The 22,348-nt window shown below is 40.6% G+C and overlaps 1 protein-coding gene across 2 annotated transcripts in view; it reads right to left on the bottom strand.

Annotated features, from left to right (window-relative positions):
• LMBR1 (limb development membrane protein 1) overlaps positions 1-19,475 on the bottom strand; it is a 66,809-nt gene extending 47,334 nt beyond the window's left edge. The window contains exons 1-4 of one of the 2 annotated variants that reach the window (XM_083866826.1): positions 19,370-19,475; positions 4,904-4,976; positions 3,152-3,191; positions 1,178-1,317 (exon numbers count right to left, since the gene is read on the bottom strand). In XM_083866826.1, the coding sequence (XP_083722952.1) occupies positions 1,178-1,317; positions 3,152-3,191; positions 4,904-4,976; positions 19,370-19,432 (316 nt within the window). In that variant the 5' untranslated portion in view covers positions 19,433-19,475. Of the gene's footprint in view, positions 1-1,177; positions 1,318-3,151; positions 3,192-4,903; positions 4,977-19,369 lie in introns of those variants that run through there. The other variant, XM_083866827.1, reaches the window with a different exon arrangement.
• Between the last annotated feature and the right edge of the window lie 2,873 nt (positions 19,476-22,348).

The raw sequence follows: 22,348 nt of genomic DNA on the forward strand, positions 1-22,348 counted from the left end.
CAGAAGGAAGGATTTTCTTCCAATCATTTTTTTCACATGTTTAGAAGTAAAGAATATAAATGTCTGAGCAGCTAAATCCATGTGAATAATTGATTTAGCTTGGGTTTTTTTCCCCCATGTAGGAGATACATCAAATTAGCAATTCCCCATGACATGTCACAAAACACACCATAAAGTAACTCAACTATAAAGAGCCTGTAAAGTCACACAGTCTCATCTGCCCTTAGAAAGCCAAACCGCAGGTGCCATCGGGCTGCTCAGGGCTTTGGCCAACTGAGCTTTGGAAAACTTTCAACATCTCCCAGTGTCTTCAGACAACCTTCTTCACTGTTCAACCACCCCTCTGTGAAGAATTATTTATGTCCTACAATCAGCACTTCTCACTTCACCAAAAAACCAAACCAAACCAAAACCCAAACAAACAAACAAAAACACCCACCCTTGCAAGTCAGGGATCTGGAAATTCACAAATTTGCTATGTGTGAATATCATCAGACATTTAGCAAAAACCATGTACTTTTCAGAGACAAATCCACCAAAGCCAAATTGCTCTCTCTTCACAAGACTAAAGAGAACATTACAGTTAACCTAAAATAAATTATTTGCATCAGATTAAGCAAATTGTTTCACATAGTGAACATACTTTCTGCGGACAGATCTAGAAAAGAATATCCCGTTTTCACCAGTTATTTTATTGCACATCTTTATCACAATACTTATGTTCTACAATTTTCCTTGTTTGCACATAAATCACTAACAGCTGAATTTAACTATCTAGTCAAAGCTGCCTACAGCTAGCAAGTGTCTTAAAACAAGATTTTATTTTGAGAATAAATGTATAGGTATCATCACAGGGAGAAAGGCATATGAATCTTGTATTAAGATAAAGAAGTGTGAACAGCATGTTTCAAGTTAGCTTCTAGTAGTTCTTATTTACATTAATATTCAAAGCAGTGAATTTGGTTTAATTCCATCAGGTCTGCATAATTCTTTAAAAAAAGAATAGAACAGTTTAGACAGCCTTTTGTGATATATCACAGCAGCAAAACCAACTAGCTAACAGCACATTAACAATTAGCATATTAAATGGAAATGAGTTATCAGTTTGAAAATAAGAACGTATCTGTGCACGTATAATGAAGACATCCATTTTAATTACATTATGCTGAGTACTAACCATGAATTAGTGAGCCATTTAACCACTGAATATAGTAGTTTTGTGGAAAAGAAAGCAGGATCTCATTGCTGATTATTGAGAAAGGTAGAAGCAGGACTGCACCAGCTGAAACTGCTAGAGTGAAGGTGCTCAAGAACAGCCTGAAATTTAAAGAAATGTACCACTGTTACCACCAACATGCTCTGAACAGCAGGGAAAAAAGTAATTAAACTACCTGTTAATCAGTGCCTAAAGATAACACATTCTTATATTGTAAACAGGCAGGAGAAACTGGGATTTCCAACATATTTGACTTTCAAAAAGCATATTTAAAACAGTCTACAGAACCCAGTATGAATAATTTGTTTTTACCAACTACCATGATTACTCTCTTGGCACATGCATACATTCAATTCCATTGTAATTCAAAGGTTAAATTACTGGAGTTCATTAAATATATTTTCACAAGTCTCCTCTGTCAGTTTTAATTTCCCATAGACACATACACAAGAAAAAAGATTCAATTTCTACAGTCCTAGTACAATTTTTAAAAGCAGAGCAACATTTTAACAAATAAAGAATACTATTATACAAATACTCAAACACCAAACGGAAAAAAAAAGTCGGGTTTTTTTCACAAAGGAGTTATTAAAGTTATCATCTCATACATGCAAAGTCAATATACAGAAAATGTTAGAAATGCTTTAAATATTTAAGCTTATTCTTTTTAGATCCCAAGTACAACTTATACTAAATGCCATCTTGTGGCATTAAAAAGAACTGTCCTTAAAATAAGATCAACAAAACATCCTTACAGAACTCATCTAATGCTATAATAAAATTAGAAATAATTCTCAATTCAAAATTGCATGACAAAATAAACAAATAGAACATCCCCACAACAGAAGCATTTGTAAGCTGCTTACAGAAATCTTATTTTTCCCAAATAGTCTACAAATCCATTTTTCATTCATACAATGCTTTGAAAAGAAAGTATGAGTGACTAATTTTAACTTTAACAATATTCTTATGTTATGGTTGTTAGCTTCTGAGACTTTTTTTCTTTTATTTAAGGATGTTTAAATATTCTAATCCAGAACTGGGAAACGTAACAAACTACAGCAAAGTGCTACAGCACTTTGGCTTTGTTTTCTCATCCCTCCACACCTCAAGTCCTGAATTACACCATGTGAAGAAAAATCTATTTACATGTGTTTGAGAGTTACTGCTTTTAGGAAACTAACATGGACATTTAGGCTGAGAGAAAGAACATTTTATATTTACAATACTGTTCTCCAAGCTCTCCTTCCAAGGGGATGACAGCACCACCAGGGAAGAGCCAAGAACACTGTAACACAGAAGGAGCCAATTCACACGGTTCAGCCAATCGTGTGATTGAGGGCAGCAACAGCCCCGGAGGTTCTGTGCATCCTGAGGCACATTCAAACAGGAGATATTCATATCTAACTTCACACAGGGAAGAGGATAAGGAAAGAGTTGCTGGCAGACCAGTAGGTCTGGCAAGTGCTTGTCTTCCATTTGTTACCTTTCTGCAGCTTTTTTTACAGTGATCAAAGATATCTTTTTCAGAGAGAGCTAACTTTCCTCACAGGATCCACTGCCTCCCTTCACAGGCCTTCCACTGATTGCTGTGGCAAGTTACACCACCTCCCATCTGAACACCTGTTTCAGAGACCTAAATGCAGGTCTTGCACTCAATTCCACCTCTTGCATCAGGTCCTCATGCAATATTCTGACCAACTTCATACCTACTTGCAGAACCACAGGTGAAAAAAGGCCTAAACCAAACTTTCATAACCCTTTACATAACTCAAGGTGCCACTAGACCAAATCTTTTTCCCTGACCCTCTAGTAATCTATTTAAAATACATTCAAATATTGCAAATAGATTCTTATTTATTTGGAAGAACAGAAGATTCCTATCATAACAATACATTCAGGAAAAGAAGTTCTGCCAAGAAGAGCTATACATACGATATTCTGTTAACAATGGCATCTTCATCCTCTTGCTCATCTGAAAATTAAATTACATCAAGTTATATTCAATACTCACTTGTCTTTCTTCAGGCTAAAATGAATATAGATAGGAATAATTTTAATTTACAATTAAAATTCAGATGTACTGATAAAATTTATGAGCAGCAATATTTTAAGAAGGTTCCTTCCAAAAATAAATACTCTCACCCTGTTTTTTTGCTGGTCAAACTCTTTCCAATCAATGTAACAACAAAGTTATTTCACTCTACCTAAATATACAGACCAAAACCTCTTGGAGACATCTTCCAGAGGGCTCTATGGCAAACATGCTTCCAGACTACTACAGCCACAGCTACTGCTACAAACTGCCCCTTTGGGCATCTCTGAAACCACAGAGAGCAGGCAAGCTACAGTAAATTCTAAGAGCCCATACTAACTACTGCTAGAAATCATTTGCAATATAAATGTCCTTTTAAAAACAAGACAGCCTACCCAGAACAAGAGTGAGGATTACTCAGTTGCTTCCCTTTACTTACCCCTCTTCCCAGCTCCTGGGGATTTGGGGGAGGGGAGGAAGGAGAGGTGGTTATATTCTTGTTATTTGTTTTGGATTTCAGATATCATTATTTCCTTCTGATACTTCACATTTTAGACCATTTTTATTCACTTAACATTTCACTAAAACAATCCTTTTGAAACAGTATCAACATTTAACTCAGATGAATCACTAACACATCCTTCATTTATTCTTTGCTCCCTTCTCTATGCACATCAATACACAAATGTAAGCATTTCTAAATTTTAAATAACATAGGCATTTTGAAATAAAAATTTCTGAATTTGAAATAATTTTACACAGTGTTCTAAAGTTTTTTCCTATTTTCCATAGGAGATAGAACACCTGACTTTATTTATTCTTGAATTTAAAAATAAATTTAAATTCTTAAAGAGTCACGCACGCAGTTGAAATAAACACACAGACAATAACCTCATGCTATTTTGAAATTCATCTGTGGAAGAACCTCAAGTTATTGGGTTGTTGATGGATACCTCATGGTGTTTTGAAAGGCTAAGTCAAGGTCCCTTATGAATCATTTTGGCTAAAAAGCTTCTTGGAAAAGCAGCAAACGATTTGTCCTGAAAGAGTTTCAGATGTGTTAACTCTTCAAACATTTCTCATCAGGAAGATCATACCAGGCTACAAAGTGTGCCTAAGGGCTTCCTACAGACTAATTTTAGATTGGAAACCACACAGTGTTTCCAAAGGGAAAAAACAGAGTATTATCTCAAGGTATTTTCTAAACTTCAGTGGTGAAGTCATAAGAAACAGGTTAAGACCACTGAAATAATAACTGTACCTGATCAGAGCAGGACTTTTTGAAAAAATAATGCTACTTCCCTTCTGTAGCACTGGCAACCTTTCCCTTTACTAGCAAAAGCTCAGAACCTGATTTTGCTGCTAGAACACAGAAGATACTTATTCTGGAAAAGCTGATGTGAAAGGAGAAAAACAGGATCTCAAGGCAAGGGAGGCAGAAGCATCTCCTTTGTCATTAACCCCTTTCTTCCATCTCAAAATAGTTAACACAGGCTGCCATACACAATCAAGACAATCCAGGCTGACATAGGGCAGTAGCCTATCAAACAGTTTTGTTTCTTCCACTTTCCACATGGAGATGGATAGGAAAAGAGTCATCTATTTATCTGAAAAAGAAATTTTTTTTTACATATTCAAAATTATATCCTTACCTGCTTTCCTTTTGTATCTTGTGATTATAAAGTAGGAAACTATGTAGAGAACAGCAAACAGGAGAAAACAGATCTGGAAAAATAAATTGCATTTATTAGGTCATGAAGAAATGCCTGGATCATAATAAGCAGTAAATCTAGTCTTAACCATTTAAAATCGTATTCAGATTAACAGGGGCATATTTTATGTAAATTTCATGTTATGTTTTATATCTTATTAGCAGAAAGAAACCCATTAAAACAGCTTGATTAAAGTAACAGGTATTGCATCAATTATATGGTCAGCAAGTTTTACTCTAAAATTGAGAGAAAAATCACAGTGCGATTTCTTGTTTGAAGGAGGGTTGAGTGGAGTGGGCTGTTTTCAGAAGGTTGAATCCACTTGAATTGTTGTAAGTTCTCAGGCTTTGTATCCCCTTCACATGTACCCTTAAGGGTAATTGTATTTTATATAATGGGCTCTTGAGGTTCTATTTTGGACTATGCTGTCAACACGTGTGGAAAGAAACAAACATGTTTACTATCTGCATCCTGTCTTGAATCAAACAAATTCCAGGTGACAACACACACAAGAGAGACTCGTGCCTACAGTGGTTGTCCAAGATGAGCTCATCAAACACAATGTTTCCCTCACAGTCAGAAGCCAAGGGCACAACTTCCCTTCTCATAAAGTTGGTGGTTTATTTAGGTCAGATGCACCTTCAGCCAACAAGTGCCAAGTGCCTTGGATCAAGTTATTTATAAGATTTATCACTACAATTACAGTACAATAAGATAAGACCAAAACACCTACAACAATGTTGGAAATCTTACAGGAAAGGAATTGAACAGCAGGAAAGTTTTAACCCTCCAAGCCTCTGTGGGGTGTAAAAAAAAAAATAAAAAAATAAAAAATAAAAAAAAAAAATAAAAAAAAAAAAAAAAAAAAAAAAAAAAAATAAAAAAAAAAAAAAAAAAAACACCCCAACACATTTTATTTGCTCCTGAATTTCCTGAACCTCCATCAGTGGCTCAACACTGCTTCCTTAATCCTGGGTGTCTACGCCTATTAAAAAGGTGAGTCAGTCAGATATGAACAAGAAGCAAGCATGCCATTCTGTTTTGGAAATTTACTTCACTGGACAAGAGCTGACCTATTTCTTTAGGCTATCATTTGTAGATTTGTTGCCTTTAAGACTTGCTGTCTTTAAAAAATCAAGAGCAGAAAGGCTAAGAGAAAGGGAAAAGTGAAAGTGAAGGTAGTGATGATAGCCCTGATAAATCTGCATCTAAATAACAATACTGCATCCAAATCAGCAAATCACAGTGGAGAATAATGTATTTATTATTCATGAAAGACAGACTTCCTAAGAAATAGTGATAAATATAAACTGAAAGGGCTATTTTTCTGGTGTAGTCAGACATTTTAGATTTAAAAAAAAACCAAGTATAACCAAGTATCAGAGTATGGCATTTGGGTGACTTCCAGGTGCCTCTGTGCAGGAAACACACAGCAGCAACACCCAACATACAGGCACTGAAAATGAGATTTTATAACTAGATCTTTGAATTCCAATCTTTAATCTGAATAGAGCTTACCACTCCAACTTTCTTAAGGATGCCTCAAAGAAAAGGTTTTGATAAAGAATGTAGCTCTTTAAATAGGTAATTCTAAAGAATGTTATTAAGATTTAATAATAATAAAAGAAATTTGGTATATTTTTGAAACAGGAAGAACAAAAACTGAGAACAGCCTTGGTTTTTCAGAGTACTCTGACACAGCTCGTCCTGTGGAAAACGCAATGCCAGTGCTGAAAGAGAATCCTTCTCTAAGCTTCTAGTTCCTCTGAAAACTAGACCAAGGCTACAGCTAGAGACATCTAATTTTAGGCACCCACTTTTGAAAATCAGGTATCACATATACAGGGTAACTGAATTCTTTAAAAATCTGTCAGATGCAAACAACATGGTGTAACCAGTGTAAAAGAAAAATATAGTTAAGTTCATTTTTGGTTTAACTTTATTTAAAATTTTAAAAATTACTGCAATCTTGTTTACACCTTCAAATAGAACAGATGACCTTTATTCTACCTGTGATAGCAAGGTTACAATGAAAATGTGGGTCTGTACTTGCAAGGTACCACTGAGATATCAGAGGTGTTCTGAGGGCAGAGCAGACAAAAGCAGTCCAGTAACACCAATTGTCAAATGCTCATTTTAGATAACAGCTACTCTGCAACCCAGAAATAAGGGGTAACTCTACATCCTGGTGTAACTGTCCCTCTACTTTTGTCAGATTTGAGAACAACTTCATAAATGTTTGCTAAAGCTGTTTATTATTGAAAATTCACAAAATTTTGAGATTATTGCCATGAAAATGAATAAATTCTAGTAAGTGAAAGCCTTATGATCTTAAAAAAAAGTCAAATTAAAAGTCCTCCATAGTGACCAAAACAAGTTAAACAGCAAACTCAGAAATATTACTGCAGTCTCAATTTACACTCAGTGAAACCTCTGACCCTGAACTGTTTCTAACCATACATTCTGAATAGCTTTCTAAAGGAAACAGCTCAAGTCAGCATCCCAACTATTTTTAGAGTGGAACTCAGTTAAGCTGAGGAAAAGGAATGTGTTGCCTATGATAGCTGAAGAATAGGCTCCACTGTCCTGTCAACACTGCAGCCCTGGGCTCTTATTCCTCATACTGCTGTTTGTTTCAGGATATTTTTGTATTAGGGGAAAAAACCATCCAGCCTTGTTTGTATTTGCTGTAGCTTCAGTTCATGTTTCTCAATTATGAATGGCTGGGCTTGTGTGCAGCACTCCAGGTAAGATTTCACAGCTGTATGTAACAGCACTCAGCCCTTCTTGCTGCACTGAAAATGCTTCTCCACACTCACCTGAGAATCAGCTGGTAACTCAGCATTACCCTCCTGTCACTGGGTCCATCAGCATTGTCCTCCCCAACTGCTTACAGCAGAGTAGCTCTCCAGTTTCAGTAGAAACTTGGGTTTAGGGTTCAAGCTCGTCACCGTATCTTTTCTTTTTTTTTTAAACCACACCTTAATGCCACATTATATACAATCATCTATCAATTCCATTTCTAATCACTTACTACAAAGTACAGGTAGTCATACTGAAATAGGGCACTACTCACAAAACAACACCGAACACAAAACTACATTGATGCCTTCAGTAAAAACAAGAATTTAAGAGAGTTTGTATTCCGTAAATTCCATCTTTCCTTCAGAAACTACTGTGTGTGTCAGTATTGAAGGCAACACTGGAATACAATGTTAAATCCAAATTATATTGCAAGATGGCTCCAACCAAAAAGCAGTGATTAATACCATCATCCACCTCTACAATACCAACTGATAAATGGATGCTGCAAATACAGCAAATCTAGGACAAGCTGTATTCCTCACATCCCCAAGTCCTCTGCATGGAGTTTTTCACTGGAGCTCAAATGAAGCTTTTCTAGGTTTTACTTGGGGAGACAATCAAGGCACTGTGCAGAGAATGTACCCAACTGTGATGAATAAGGACTTCTGACATCCTCCACTTCACAAGAAATACCTTTCAATTTAAAGTTGATTTCCTTAAATTCATTCCAAATTTGAGGGACAAAGTAGTTGTGGATCTGTTGCCATAATTAGACTGGGAAGCTACTTTAAACATGACTTGGGTACATTCTGACTTCACAGGGGAAATACACTCAGTCTGTGTTTGACCAGGTGGACCAAAATATAAAGGAAATTACGAGGAGCTCAAGATTTGTCTATGGTTATAGCCAAATAGTCAACTAAAGCAATTCTTAATAATTTTTAGTGTCTTTGTCTGCATGTCCCCTCCACATCAACTCAGTAACTGAAAACACGACACATGAATTCTGTGCCACATCCCGGGACTGCTCTTTAACAGAGGGAACATTAAGAAATCTTCAAACCTCAAGCATATAATTCATTTACATCTCTTCCCACGGACTAAATACCACCTCTGGTAGGACAATCAAAAAGAAACCTGTTCTCCCCTGAAGCCCTTGATCTTTATTCAGGAAAGGAAGTGCCTTCTGCTCCTGCTTAGATTACACACCAGACATGCCAGGAGAGGCTGCTTCTGGAGACACACTGCACTATATTCTTGTATCTCTTGCAATCAACTCTTCCACAGTGTCATACCTTTGTATCTCTCATCCAAAGTCATCCAAGTATGACCCACATCATACTTCTGGGTGTGTACCACAAGCTCCCAGCTCCCATGAGAATGGAGCTGGAGATTATCTGCATACTGTGTGCCTCTAAGGGGCCAGCGCTGAAGGGCCTGGCATTAAACACGAGCAGGAACAGTCTGAACTAGGTCAAATTACATTGTAGTTATCCCACTGACAATTACTAAAGATCAGCTGACACTAATTTGTCCATGCAGATGATCCTTAAAACTCTGGCACTGAAATTCATGCCTCAGACTGGGAAAGCATCATCTTTTGTTGCAAGTGTAAGAGCTACATATTCATGCTAAGAAAAAACTACGCTCAAAATATGTAATATTCTCTTTTTTCTCCCCTCTTACAAACAAGATTCAACCATCTTCTACAACTTTTGTGTGTGTGCAAAATAAAAGCTGCATTTTTATGCACAGGATTGTATTTATATAGTATGGAATTATTCCCATCTATTCTGAGGGAACTGTTAGGAAAAAAACATATGGTACCTTGTCCAGTAATTGTTCATTACCTCTCAGTCAGTGTGCCCTGGTAGCACACACCTTGAAGATCATCCCTGGCTGTATTACCTGAAGCAAAGCCAATAATCATGGGAAGTAATTCTCTCTCTCTCCAAGCAGCAGTCCCTCTGTCACATGCAGTTGCTGTGTCTAGTTTTGAGCCACCAGCATAGGAGAGATGTTGGTAACTGCAGAAAGGATGATCACTAATGGTCAGAGGGTGCAGACAGGCTGAAGGACCTCAGCATGTTCAGCCTGAGGACAACAAGGCTTCAGTAGGACCTGACAGCTGATTGCCAGTACCTGTGAGGAGGTCATTAAAAAGACAGATAAACTCTTGACTGTGCTGGCAGTGGGAGGATGACACTGAGGTAAGAAGAAATCCCCTCCATGAGGAGAGCCAAGCAGTGGAACCAGCTGCCCAGCAAGGCTGCACAACCTCCATTCCTGGAGGTTTTTAAGCCCTAAGTATTCTGATACCATAGCTGAGCCTCCCCTGAGCAGGAGCCTGGAGTCCACTCAGCCTTATTTTCTACTTCCCTGACTAAATAAGCACCATTACAAACTTAGTCACTTCATAATTTATATCCTTCTCCAGGTCATTTATGAATGTGTTTATTAAGTACAAGTACAGGCTGCTGTAGAACCATGTCAGGGACGTCCTCCCTGTGAAAGAGGCAGACATCTTGCCAAACAACAACTTTTAACAGCAAGGAATCCCAGAGAACCCCTTCACAGAGAGAAGTCCCACACCTTAGTAATGTTCTTTAACCTAACACAAACACAGATTCAACACAGGTTCATTTCCACTTGAAAAGCATCAAAGCAAGTAAGTGATTGTTTCCTCCAATTTGATTGCTTACTAGCATGCAGAACACGGAAAATCTGTTTGCTCTGGAGGAGCAAAAGACAAGCAGCAGTGTTTTACCACACCATGTATGAAATGAAAGATCAAGAAGCTCCAAAAAGTAGCTCCAAAGAGTAAGGGAAGAAAGGAAATAACTTTAAAATGAAGCAGCTGTGTCAGTATTAAAATAAAGTTACTGCTATTACATCCACGAGCATTTCTATGCAAATGATACACAAAACAAGGCTACAGACGTAACAAAGAACATCTCCACTTCTAGCTGTTACTTTACATAATGTGTCCTCTTCCCTAAACAGAAAAAACAGCACAAAGAAAAGAGAAAGCAGAGATCACTCTGGGTAATATCACCATGTAGAATATGTCTATTTACATGTTTAAGTGTTGAAAATTAAACAGTCGGTATTTTGCCTGTGATTACTATCTCCAGAAAATAATAGTGTTGTACTTCTTGGTTTTAATTTCTGTAATAGAAAACAACAAACACAGCATTATACTTCCATCTCTTACTGCTCTAATGCTGCAGAAGTACTTTAATGTGCATTAAAATACCCCAAGGCAACTCAAAAGCTTCCTCCTACTGTCCCATTTGGCAACTGCTTTTGTTTACTCACAGAAAAGACGGTAGGAATAAACAGTAAGAAAATACAGGTGGAGACAAGCAGCTCTGCTTGGTCTATTTCTAATAACTCAATTATCCCACTGACATCTAAAAAGCAAACAAGGCATCCCACCTGTTTCGGATGTGTCAACAGAAAGTGACCTACAACTAACAAAGCACACTAAAGAAAGCTGAAAATTCTATCTATGGTCTCAGCTTGACCTTGGCATTCATTGTATCATCTGCTCCGGAAATCTCATTTTTCTCAAATGAGACATTAACTCTGCTGTGGTTAGATTAAGTTCACTCTAAACCAGCCAGCCTTATGCACTCGGCATGACACACTAAATTTAATCTTACAAGAAAATACCAAGTATGTCCTATGACTATGATTACAGATTAATTTTGTTCATCAACACTGTCCTCCATACCCCCCCATATACGGACTCTTCTCAGGGCTCCTCCCTGGCTTAAAACATTTGCAAGCAGTTGACCCACTTTTTTTTTATTCCTAAGTCATGAAGAGATTATAAATGGTTCAGAGGCAGGTGCCTAGACTTGCTCATCTAGAAAAAACATCCAGGATCCAACAGAAAGTAAGAAACACTTAAAAATATATTCTGTGTGCTAGAAATTCTACTGAAGATAAAAAACAGCTTCTATAGCCCTTCAGTCAAAAATGTTTTTCAGCATAGGTGCAATATTTAAAAACACTCTCCAGAATTAATACAATAGCACCAACCTAGATCACTCTAACATTCTGTCCCTGAATGAGGCCTTATTAAACACTGGAAAGTCAGGCCATAATAATCGGTTATATTAAAACTCCAGAGTCATACCATTAAAAATTCATTTCTGAAAAAACAGCCTCAAAAGTCTCATTAACACAGACTTGGTAAACTATTTAATTAAGGCACTTTCTTTGACTAATACTAATTTTCAGGGCAAGATGCAGAAGATCTTAGAAGACAGAGCTAATAAACTTTCTCATCCTCACACATAAAAATACTCTTCCTTGTCTTTGCACACACATATCCTGAGCATTTTTTAGTGCATCCCCCCTCCCAAAGCACAAACATACTTAAACTGCAATAGCTTTATGTTTTTGTAATTCTCAACAATTACGCAGACTCTCTACTGGATATAAGTTAAAACAGTCTGAAACTCAGCAAATATTTTAGATTTGTTTCTATTGTCAAATTCAACTAAAACTCATCAGCATCAATTTTTCCCATAAATACATTAAAAATAGAAATCACAGATAGATAATGGAAAAATTGATAATCAAGGTCTAAACAGACATTTAAAATCATCAGTAAAGCTGAAGCACCATGTTTTGATGACAATTGTGAAGCTTATCCTGCACAAGAAGATAAAGGGGGAAAAAATATCACACACATATACTGCTTCTATCTTCTGTACATTAACCCAGCCACATGCAGACTTTGATGGCATCAATATACTTACCATCTGCTCTAAGAGCACACATGATTTGGAAACAGAGAAACTGAAACATAGTTCTGTAGAGTATTTTCCAGTTAACCAAAATTTTCAAAAATTATCCAAGTGTTTAAATATTAAAACAGCAGAAAGCACAGGCCTCTCGAAATGATGCTGGTGGTAGTTAGAAACAACTTCTAATATATCCAGCTAATCAAAAAACTAGAAACCTCTGTGTAGGGAGCAACACTATTATACATGAATATTCAACACTCAGCTGATAAAACAGCAGCATGAATTTTGAAACCACCTTTTGGGGAGTCAGTTGGCTCCCAAAGAGCACAGGTCAAAGGTGCTGAAAGCATGAAGCAATCTCATCTTGTCACATGAATCAGGGAGTTAGAGCAGCAGCTTGTTCCAGGTCAACTCTACCTGGCTCTCTGCTCACCCTCCAGAGTGATGCAACAACCAAGGTTGTTTGTCATTAGATGCATAAAAACAAACTCCAGTCACAGCTTTCAAAGTCTCTCCTCTTCCTGTGTTAGTTGTTGTATAAATTCCTGAACAGGACTGTTCCTAAGGCGGTGCCCCCAGTTATGTGACAGCACACGGGGACATGAAAGAGTCAGTGGGGTTCAAGGTGAGAGGGAGAGTATGGGAGTAGAGATGCACAAGTTTAGACTTTCTCAACAAAAGTTATCACTGCCCTCCTAAATGAGGATAAATACCAAATTAAACAGAAAAGGCTGAAAGACAGGAAAGGAGAAAGCAATTCAGTTTAGAGGAAAAGAAAAAAACACTTGCATAATCTTCAAATACAACCAGTAAACTTATAGTGAATGGAATGTTTTCTTTTGTCTTCCTTAATCCAAAATTCCATCTATGTCTACAGAGCTGAGCTTTGAATTTCTTATCATAATGACGCTGGTAACATGCTTCAGATCCTCTCTCCACTCTGACTTTACCACACCTTTACGTACCTTTAAGGTAGTGGCTTTGCCAATTTTAAGGTGACTTTAGCACTTTATCTCCTCTGCTACTCTGGTCACCTGTTTACCCATCTCTCAATCCTCTTTAACCTCTCTGAAAACACCTATTTCCAGAGGGTCTTGTGCTAATAAAACTCAGGAACACTCAGCAACCTCCTCACAGTAAAGACTCCCACCTCCCAGTTACACCCTGCCATCTTACCAGTCCCTCTCCTTCGTGCCCAGCCACTCAAACAAAACCCAAGGATTTGCTTGGTTTTGGTTGCATTATGAAAAGCTGCTTTTGTTTGCTGTCAGTTCTTCCACTTTTCATTAGATTTTCTCAAGTCTAATTACACCTTATTACAAAATTTTCTTAAACATATGCCTGTACCCTCCATGAAGTGTGCTGCCCTTCTGGTAAACTGCTCCTGCAAAGAAACACAGCAGTAACTCAAAAGGAATTATTCTGCACTGTAACTAATTGCAAATTTTTACACTTCAGCCTTCCATGCTTATTTTGCGTAAACAGAAATAGTGGAACTCTCCAAAAGCTGTTTCTATTTGGGGAATAAGTATCTCTCTCCACTTGTCTATGCCAAGTATTTTGAGATGCTTATTGATTCCAGATGGATCCACAGTGCTGATCCCCAGGACCAACAGCCAGAAGATGATTCATCACTTCTCAAAGTTCAGACAGCACCCATGTTTACAAGTAAAAGTATACTTTTAGCATGACAGAATTATGCCAATATTTTATATATTTAACTATGTTAAATGTCCACCAATCTTTCAGCTTTATGCCTCACATCACTGCTACAAATACGCCTTTATTCAGTCACAAATCTGTCCCAAAGTATGTAAGGGAAAAAAGAAAAAAAAACAAGCAATACTGAGAAATCTAGGCAGTTATTTTCTGAAACACAAGAAGCCATTTCAGATACAAAGCAGTCCTCAAGTTTTCAGTGTACAGGTTAAAAAAAAATGAAAGGCATAACTTTTTTAATAAACTATAAACTTGCATAAGCATTCAAAAACAAAAACAGTATTTGTAATAAGTTTGTTCTTAAAAATCACCCACGCTTCTAATCAGCACTCTCTTCCTGGCCCACTACCAGAATATCATCATTGCTGGCAGAAAGAAGGGCTGTGAAAATCTCAGTTTTTTAAGGATGCACATCTGGTCACCAACAAGAGCCCGCTACCAACAGGAGTCAAGTGCTCAAACCAGCTCCCTCATTTTACAGCCTTATAGAGAACAAATGCCAGCAGCAGCCACACTGAATTAGTAGAAGAAATAAAGAAACTAAGATTCTCAGAATATTTAGCATCTGAAACCTGCACCCCTGATAACATTTAGTCCTTCAAATTGAAACATATCACATTTAACATAAAACTCCACATTACACCAGTTTCAATATCTGCCTGAACTTGCATGAAACACTTAAAAATTTTGTTATAATAGCATTTTGTATTTGAACTTATTCTACCAGCACCTGATTTTTTTCATTACATATTTAATATAATAAACTTATTTCCAAATATACTATATTTATTCTTAAGCTTCCTAACTAATAGTTCTAACAATAAAACCTAGTAGTTCTTTTGTGTTCTTCCACAGTTTTCTCCACACTACAAATGTAAGCAGAGTGTATTTATTTTGCCAAGGAACCCTCAGAACCAGGTGTACATGTGTGTTTTTACATACTCAAAATCCTGTATTTTTTAAGCAGAAAAAAATAAAAAAAAAAAAAAAAAGCTTGTATTTTTTAAAATACAAGCTAACACTGCAGAATAGAAGACCCAAATTAGACAAAAAAGGAAGTTAATATTCTAAAAAGTAAACCCAGGGGACCACAAAGAGGCTCAACCATTGCACTTGTTCCATTTACATTTGAAATAAACAGTTCACAACAATACCAGTGGAACATGGAACACTTTATAAACAGGCATAATAACAGGACCCAAGGGAAAAGCAGTTCCCTAGAAGTTCAAATATTTTCCACGCATCTGCAAGATCTCAGCAAATTATAAATGAATCTAAAGGACCAAGAAGGGTAAACTACCCAGAATATTGTCCTGCCTTTACCACTCTTTCATTCAAATACTGACCAGGCACAGAACACAAACCCTTTTCTGTACTTTGCAATCAATTAAAGCTGCTTTTCAAAAAAATGCCCCTTTTAGCCAGAACTGAGGATGGCTCTGGCTTTGTTGAAGTCAAGGATGTCACTGACTTCAAGAAAACTCCCAGCTGTGCCACATCTCTTACACTGGGTCATCAGTTCACAGTCTCCACATTTACTTCATTGCATCTGAATTTTAAAGTTCACACTCAGACTAAGTCTGAGTCTTGGTGTTTTCAACAACTGTTCAAAACAGCAGATCCTCTATAGAGGAGATTCATGTTTGAAGAGCCATGCCAAAACCAGAGCCATGCCTGACTAGGGAGTTAACCACCTTCTAGAGCACAGGTCATCCTCATGAAGCAACAAAATACAAAGCAGATTATTTTGTTGCAAACAGGCACCCCTTGAAAAACAGGCGCCATACAGACACTCCAAATGAGGTCAAGAGCAAGCAGGCCTGAGTTAAATTAAGCATTAAACTACTGAGTCACCTCAAAAGCAGATGAAGGATGTATTTTTAAAAAATAATCTTTTACTACCCTTGCTCAACCTATAAACATGTGCCAGAAATATTTGTTTTTTGAAGATGGAATTAGCAGAAGTTGGCACCTGCAGACAGAGACAGGCACCACCAGCAAAAGGATAACAAGCCTTGAAATTTTTTTATGTTACACAACTTTATGGAAAAACTTTGTAGCTTGCCAGTTCAGAGAACATATGAAACAGAAATAAAGCATTACACTGAAGCTAAACTCAGCGTGCCCTTTAGATTCCATCAGAAAGCATGATATAGGAATTCTGTACGTATCCAAAGAACATTTGTAAGAGAAAAGTGAAAAGGATTTTCTTTTCAACGGCATCAGCTTCCTTTGATTTCTCTTCTCTCATAAATGTATCATTTTAGCTTCCAGTAAAGACTGTGCCACACAACTAGCTCCTCAGACACTTCTAAAAGACAACATAAATGTCTCTTGCTCCTAACAGACATAGTCTCCTCCGCTGTAATACTCCACAACAAACTGGAATGGAATGATTTGGGTTGGAAGGGACCTTAAATATCATCTGTTTCCAATCCCCACCTGTCCCATGGGCAGGGACACTTTCCACTAGACCAGGCTGCTCAAAGCCCCATCCAACCTGGCCTGGAACCCTGCCAGGGAATGGGGCATCCACAACTTCTCTGGGCAACCTGTGCCAGTGTCTCACTCCCCTCACAGCAGAGAATTTCTTCCCAATATGTAATCTAAACCCACCCTGTTTAAAGCCACTACCTCTTGTAATGTCAAATGCTTCTTTTAACTGCTCTGCTGCCCCCAGCCCACCTGCAGCTAGAATCAAGGTTTAATGCATGTGTCAGAGTGGAATATGTTCCCTGCTCCAGCTGAGGGGCTGATGACTACACCCACTACCCACACAACAACTGCCTGATTGCATATTCTAAGAAATTCTATTCACCACTTAATTTCATGAGCAGCAAGGGCAGGAATGGTAAGGAGAGGATGTTAATATAATTGCACATGTAAGGAACATACTCTGTGTGCTCCAGCATGCTCAGACCAACCACAAATTAACTCATACTTGCAATATTCTCCTGCAGCCATGTGGGAGCCACAGGAGGCTGCACACTCAGCTGGGGCTGGCAGCACTTCATGCACTCATAAAATCTTGTGGTGTTCCAACACAAATTAAAGACAAGATCACAACTCTACCAGTGTATGATTTAAAAGGCAACATTGTTATTATTATTCCCACTGATTAAACAATCACAAAGGTGGCTTGTGATCAACATTAAGATCAAAGTCAAGTTTCAAGAGCAAGAATATTCTGAGTCCACTGTCCAAATAAAACAACTCTGCACCTCTAAAATACGTGTTACTGATGTCCTGTGTGATTTCTCATATGACTACACCAGTAGGAAGATTTACCAATTGCTCTCGAGGGGCTAAAAAAGACCCTCTAACTTTGGAGGACAGATAAACTAGCTCTTTAAGAATTTAATAGACTTCACTATTTCTAATGTTACCCAGAGAGGCTGCACACAGCCATTCCTTCAAACTCAAAAATCCGTATTTCCTACTGAATGAAACCACAATATGTAGCATCCAATTTATCAGAGCAAGACTCTGGTGAGAGTAAGTAGGAGATAATTAGCACTCAAAGGAATACAAATAGAAAAACAGACATGAGGGAAAAGAAAGAAGATTTGTACATACATTCACGTTTTCATACCACAAATGTGGTTAAGATAATACTTAGAGCCTTCTTTACAAAAAACTATTTTACTTTTTGTGGCACTTCACTAGTCATGGCTTCCAGGACATACACTACATCCATGCCCAAAGAAGAAACATTCCATGAAATCCCATAAAGTGGCTGTTCTCTTCATACAGGGTCATGTTGCACTCATCGGAAAAAAACATCCCAGAAATAGAATTTCACAAGAAAGGTCTTAACACGGATTCATATACTATAGAAGAGTAATTAACACATTCCAAGCAAGTCTGCTATCAAGTGCCCCAGCCACAGGGCTACATAAATCAGTTAACCATAGTATTTTAGAGTCTCCCAACAAGGCTAAAAAACACTTAAAGCTAAGTTATGAAATCTTATTTTAATTCAAGAAATCCTTTTTTTCCCCCCAAACAACAGGGATGGCAAAGAAAACACAATTCCCTTGCTGAGTCAGGACAGCACGTTCACAGGACACGGCACTGTGTGTCTCCCTTGGGCAGCCTGTATTTCCTTCCTGGAATTGAAGTAGGAGAGACATGAGCCCCATCAAAACACCTCCATCAGCTTTGTACAGTCCTGAGAACAATTACGAGGCTGTCAGAGAGGAAACGGGAACTGCTGTGTCTGCACGTAAGGTGTGGTGCTGAGGGGACAGCACAGGCACTGGGACTGCACGGGGCATGAGGGGCCAGGGAAAACACAACATTCACACACAGCACTGCAAACAGCCCAGCAAGGCAGGAGAATCCCGGCATGACAAATGATACCAGGAAATCCCATGCACACCTGACGGGAACAAGGCTGCACCTGCGGGCTGAGGTGTCCACAGAATCCCAGAATGGGTCACAGTTAGCAGGGACCAGAGTGGGCCATCTGGTCCAACCTCCCTGATCAAACAGGGTCATCCCAAAGCACACAGCACAGGATTCAGACGTTCTTGAGTAACTCCAGGAATGGAGACTCCACAGCTCCTCTGGGCAATCTGTTCCAGTGCACGGTCAGCCGCACAGTAAAGAAGTTCTTCCTCATGTTCAGGTGGAGCTTCCTGTGCATCAGTTTCTGCCCACTGCCTCATCTCCTGGTGGTTGGCACCACCGAGAAGAGCCTGCTCCATCCTCCTGGCACCTCCCTTGTAGATACTTTTACACATAAACGATGTCCCCTGGCAGTCACCTCTTATTGAAGCTGAGCACCGCTCACCAGGCTGCTGCACCGGTACCTGTTCCGAGAGCACTCCTGTGGAGCACACCAATGTCCTGCATCTCCATCTTTCGCTGAAGGCACAAGGAGATGAAAACCCTCCAGGGGGTCAGCGCTGGGATCCCCCAGCTCTTGCGGCACCTCAGAGAAGATGTACCCACCTCTCTGCCCACCCCAGACAGGCCCCCGAGTGCCCCCGGACACCGGGGAGAGGGGCAGGCAAGGACAGCGGGGGAGAGCGGGACAACTCGCCAGTGCCCGGGGACAGCGCTGGGGCACAGGGCAGTGACAGGTCAGGGAGGGTCCGCGGGGCACGGCGGCACCTACCGTGTACTCCCGCACTTGGCTGTGGAAGTTCTGCTCCCGGATCGTCACCTCGTCCGCTTCCATCCTTCATAGTACCGCGGCCCCCGCCAGCAATGGCGGCCGCCGCCGCCGCGCCTGCTCCTGCCCCGCCGGCGACGAGCGGGCCACCATGGCCGGAGGCAGCCCGGCTGCTCCCTCGGGCCCCGGCAGCGGCTGACGGGCCGGGCTCCGCCGCTCTGTCCCCGTCCGGCGGGCGCGGAGGAGGAGGAGGAGGAGGAAGGGCGGGAAGCGCCGCCTCAGCTCCTCCTGCTGCGTCACCGCGCAGCGACCCCGGCGGGGGCGGGCGGAGGGGAGGGCGGGGCCAGATCGGGGGGCGTGGCCTTGACTTAACTGAAGTTCTCGTGAAGTCACGCCCAGGGGCGGGGCTAAGGATGTGAAGGGGGCGTGGCCGTGATGGGGAGTGGGCGGGGCTTGGGGACGGGGCCGGGTTTAGCGGCCGGGCCGGATCCCAGAATCCTGGAGTTGTTCAGGCACGAAATTCCCCCGGGACCATCGAGTCCAGTACGACCGAACACCCCACGTCAACTAGACCGCGGCACTAAGTACCACGTCGTCTTTCCTTTAACAATCCCAGGAATGGTGACTCCCTCACCTCCCTGGGCTGCCCATTCCGCTATCTAATCGCTGTTTTCAGTGGAGAATTTCCTGCTAATGTCCAACCTGAACTTCCCGTGGCGCACCTTAAGACTATGTCCTCTCATCCTCTGGAAACGGGCCAGCCGTTTGTGTCTCTGGCAGGGACAGAGAGCCCCTGTGTGTCCCGGGGACAGGGAAGGGGGACACGGGAGAAGGGACACTGGGCGGCTGAAGGGGCAGGAGGCTCTGAGGGGAAAGCAGGACAGGAGGCTCCGGGGGTAAAGCAGGGCCGGAGGCTCCTGGGGGGAAAGCAGGGCAGGAGGCTCCGGGGGGAAAGCAGGGCAGGAGGCTCCTGGGGGAAAGCAGGGCAGGAGGCTCCGGGGGGAAAGCAGGGCAGGAGGCTCCTGGGGGAAAGCAGGGCAGGAGGCTCCTGGGGGAAAGCAGGGCAGGAGGCTCCTGGGGGGAAAGCAGGGCAGGAGGCTCCGGGGGGAAAGCAGGGCAGGAGGCTCCTGGGGGGAAAGCAGGACAGGAGGCTCCTGGAGGGAAAGCAGGGCAGGAGGCTCCTGGAGGGAAAGCAGGACAGGAGGCTCCTGGGGGGAAAGCAGGGCAGGAGGCTCCTGGAGGGAAAGCAGGGCAGGAAGCTCCGGGGGGAAAGCAGGGCAGGAGGCTCCTGGGGGGAAAGCAGGGCCGGAGGCAGTGGTGGGCATGGGAAGAGCTGCAGACCAGGGCCCTGCAGGGAGCTCCCCAGTGAGAGGGGTCGGCAGAGCGGTCTGGGCCCTGGAGAGCCCCCTGGGGCAGCCCAGGGACTCCTCAGAGATGGGTGTGGAGAGGGGCTCAGCTCCCCTCGGGGGGCAGGACAGCCCCCACTGCCACTGAACCCGCCAGGGGACACGGGGGAGCTGGGGCTGTTCGGCTCGAGTTCATCCTCCTCAAACTCAACAATGGAAACGCATCAGAATTTCTAGTTTATAAGACTGGACTTAAAACTTCAGTCATAACTTGTATTCCATTTCCCTGGAGCAGGTTTTTGTCATTGAGTGATTTCTGCTTTTTCTGCTTTTTTTTGCCCAAGTTCTGTGGCGAGAAGGCACAATCTCCCCATTATTCCCTGTTCCCTCTCCATTCACGGGCAATCTTCCTTTTTTTCTGAATTTGCAAGTATATCAATTGTCTAAATACACACAGAAGACTATTAATCTAGGACATACTAAAAATTATAGATTGTGGTTTAGCAAATGAAACTTTTATTTCAATCCAAATATGTATCATTACTTTAAAGAAATTTCAAAAATAAGGATCATAATTTTTGGCTTATTTACAACTACTGATACATTATACATGTTGTCAATGCCAATTATAATTCCAATTATATTAATTTCCCAGCCTCTGGCCCATTTTCTTGGTTAAAAGCAGATGGTAAAGTATTTATGAATTTTTAAAGTTAGAAAAAGTAATCTTTGACTGATGTATTTCTTGTCATTCTGAATGGATCCAGAAGGTCCTGCAGCTTCAGTATGGCCAGAGTTTCACCCTTGTTCTTTTGATAGCTGTGAAGATACAGACAAGGTATTCACAGGCACAATCATAGCATGGGTGTGACAGGCTGGAAATGTTCCCATGCTCTCTCCTCTTCAAGCTCACTGCTCAAGGAGAGAGACTTTAGGTGTTCACTGAGGCTGTAGCAACAGAATACCATTAAAAGCAAAGTTGAAGGAGCAGGGAGCACAGTTTTGAGCTGCTTTTTGGGAAAAGCTGTCCTACTTTACAGCTGTTTTCTGCACAGCACTTGATTCTGTCTGATATTATTACTTGTCTGGGGTTTTTTATTCACCTGTTCCCATTTAACTTCAATCTCCTTTTCTTCTTCAGATGCTGAAAGTAATGAAAGTGTCCCTAGTTTCCAAGAATGAACATCCCTAGTTTCCATGAATTTGACAAAGAACTAGGCTTCTAGTTCAAGCCTAGTTCTAACTTTGACTAGAAATAGGCTAGTGCTGTTCTCTGCTCAGGAGCTGGTCTAAACTGAACAGTGTAACTGAAGGCAAGTTTATAGGTAGACAAAATATCTTTTATTATAACAAACACAGCTGGCAAGAACAGACAACTGTCTGGCATGTACAACCCTGATCCCAGAGAAACCAAATTCTCTTAGAGCTACCTATAGAAATATTGGAATAGAACAGCTTTCATCATCTTATATAAAAGACCCACACAATAAATGGCAGTGGTATTGGAGCCACTCTGTTAGGAACTGAATGTTAGACCTTCACTGGATTTGTAATGAAGAGAGAAATGCTGTCACCAGAGCAAACCCGCTCTAAGAACTAGGGAGACCAGATGGCCCAGTCAAAGAGGAAAAACGAG

The sequence above is a fragment of the Zosterops lateralis genome, assembly GCF_965231275.1.
Source record: "Zosterops lateralis genome assembly, chromosome: 1".
Classification (NCBI taxonomy): domain Eukaryota; kingdom Metazoa; phylum Chordata; class Aves; order Passeriformes; family Zosteropidae; genus Zosterops; species Zosterops lateralis.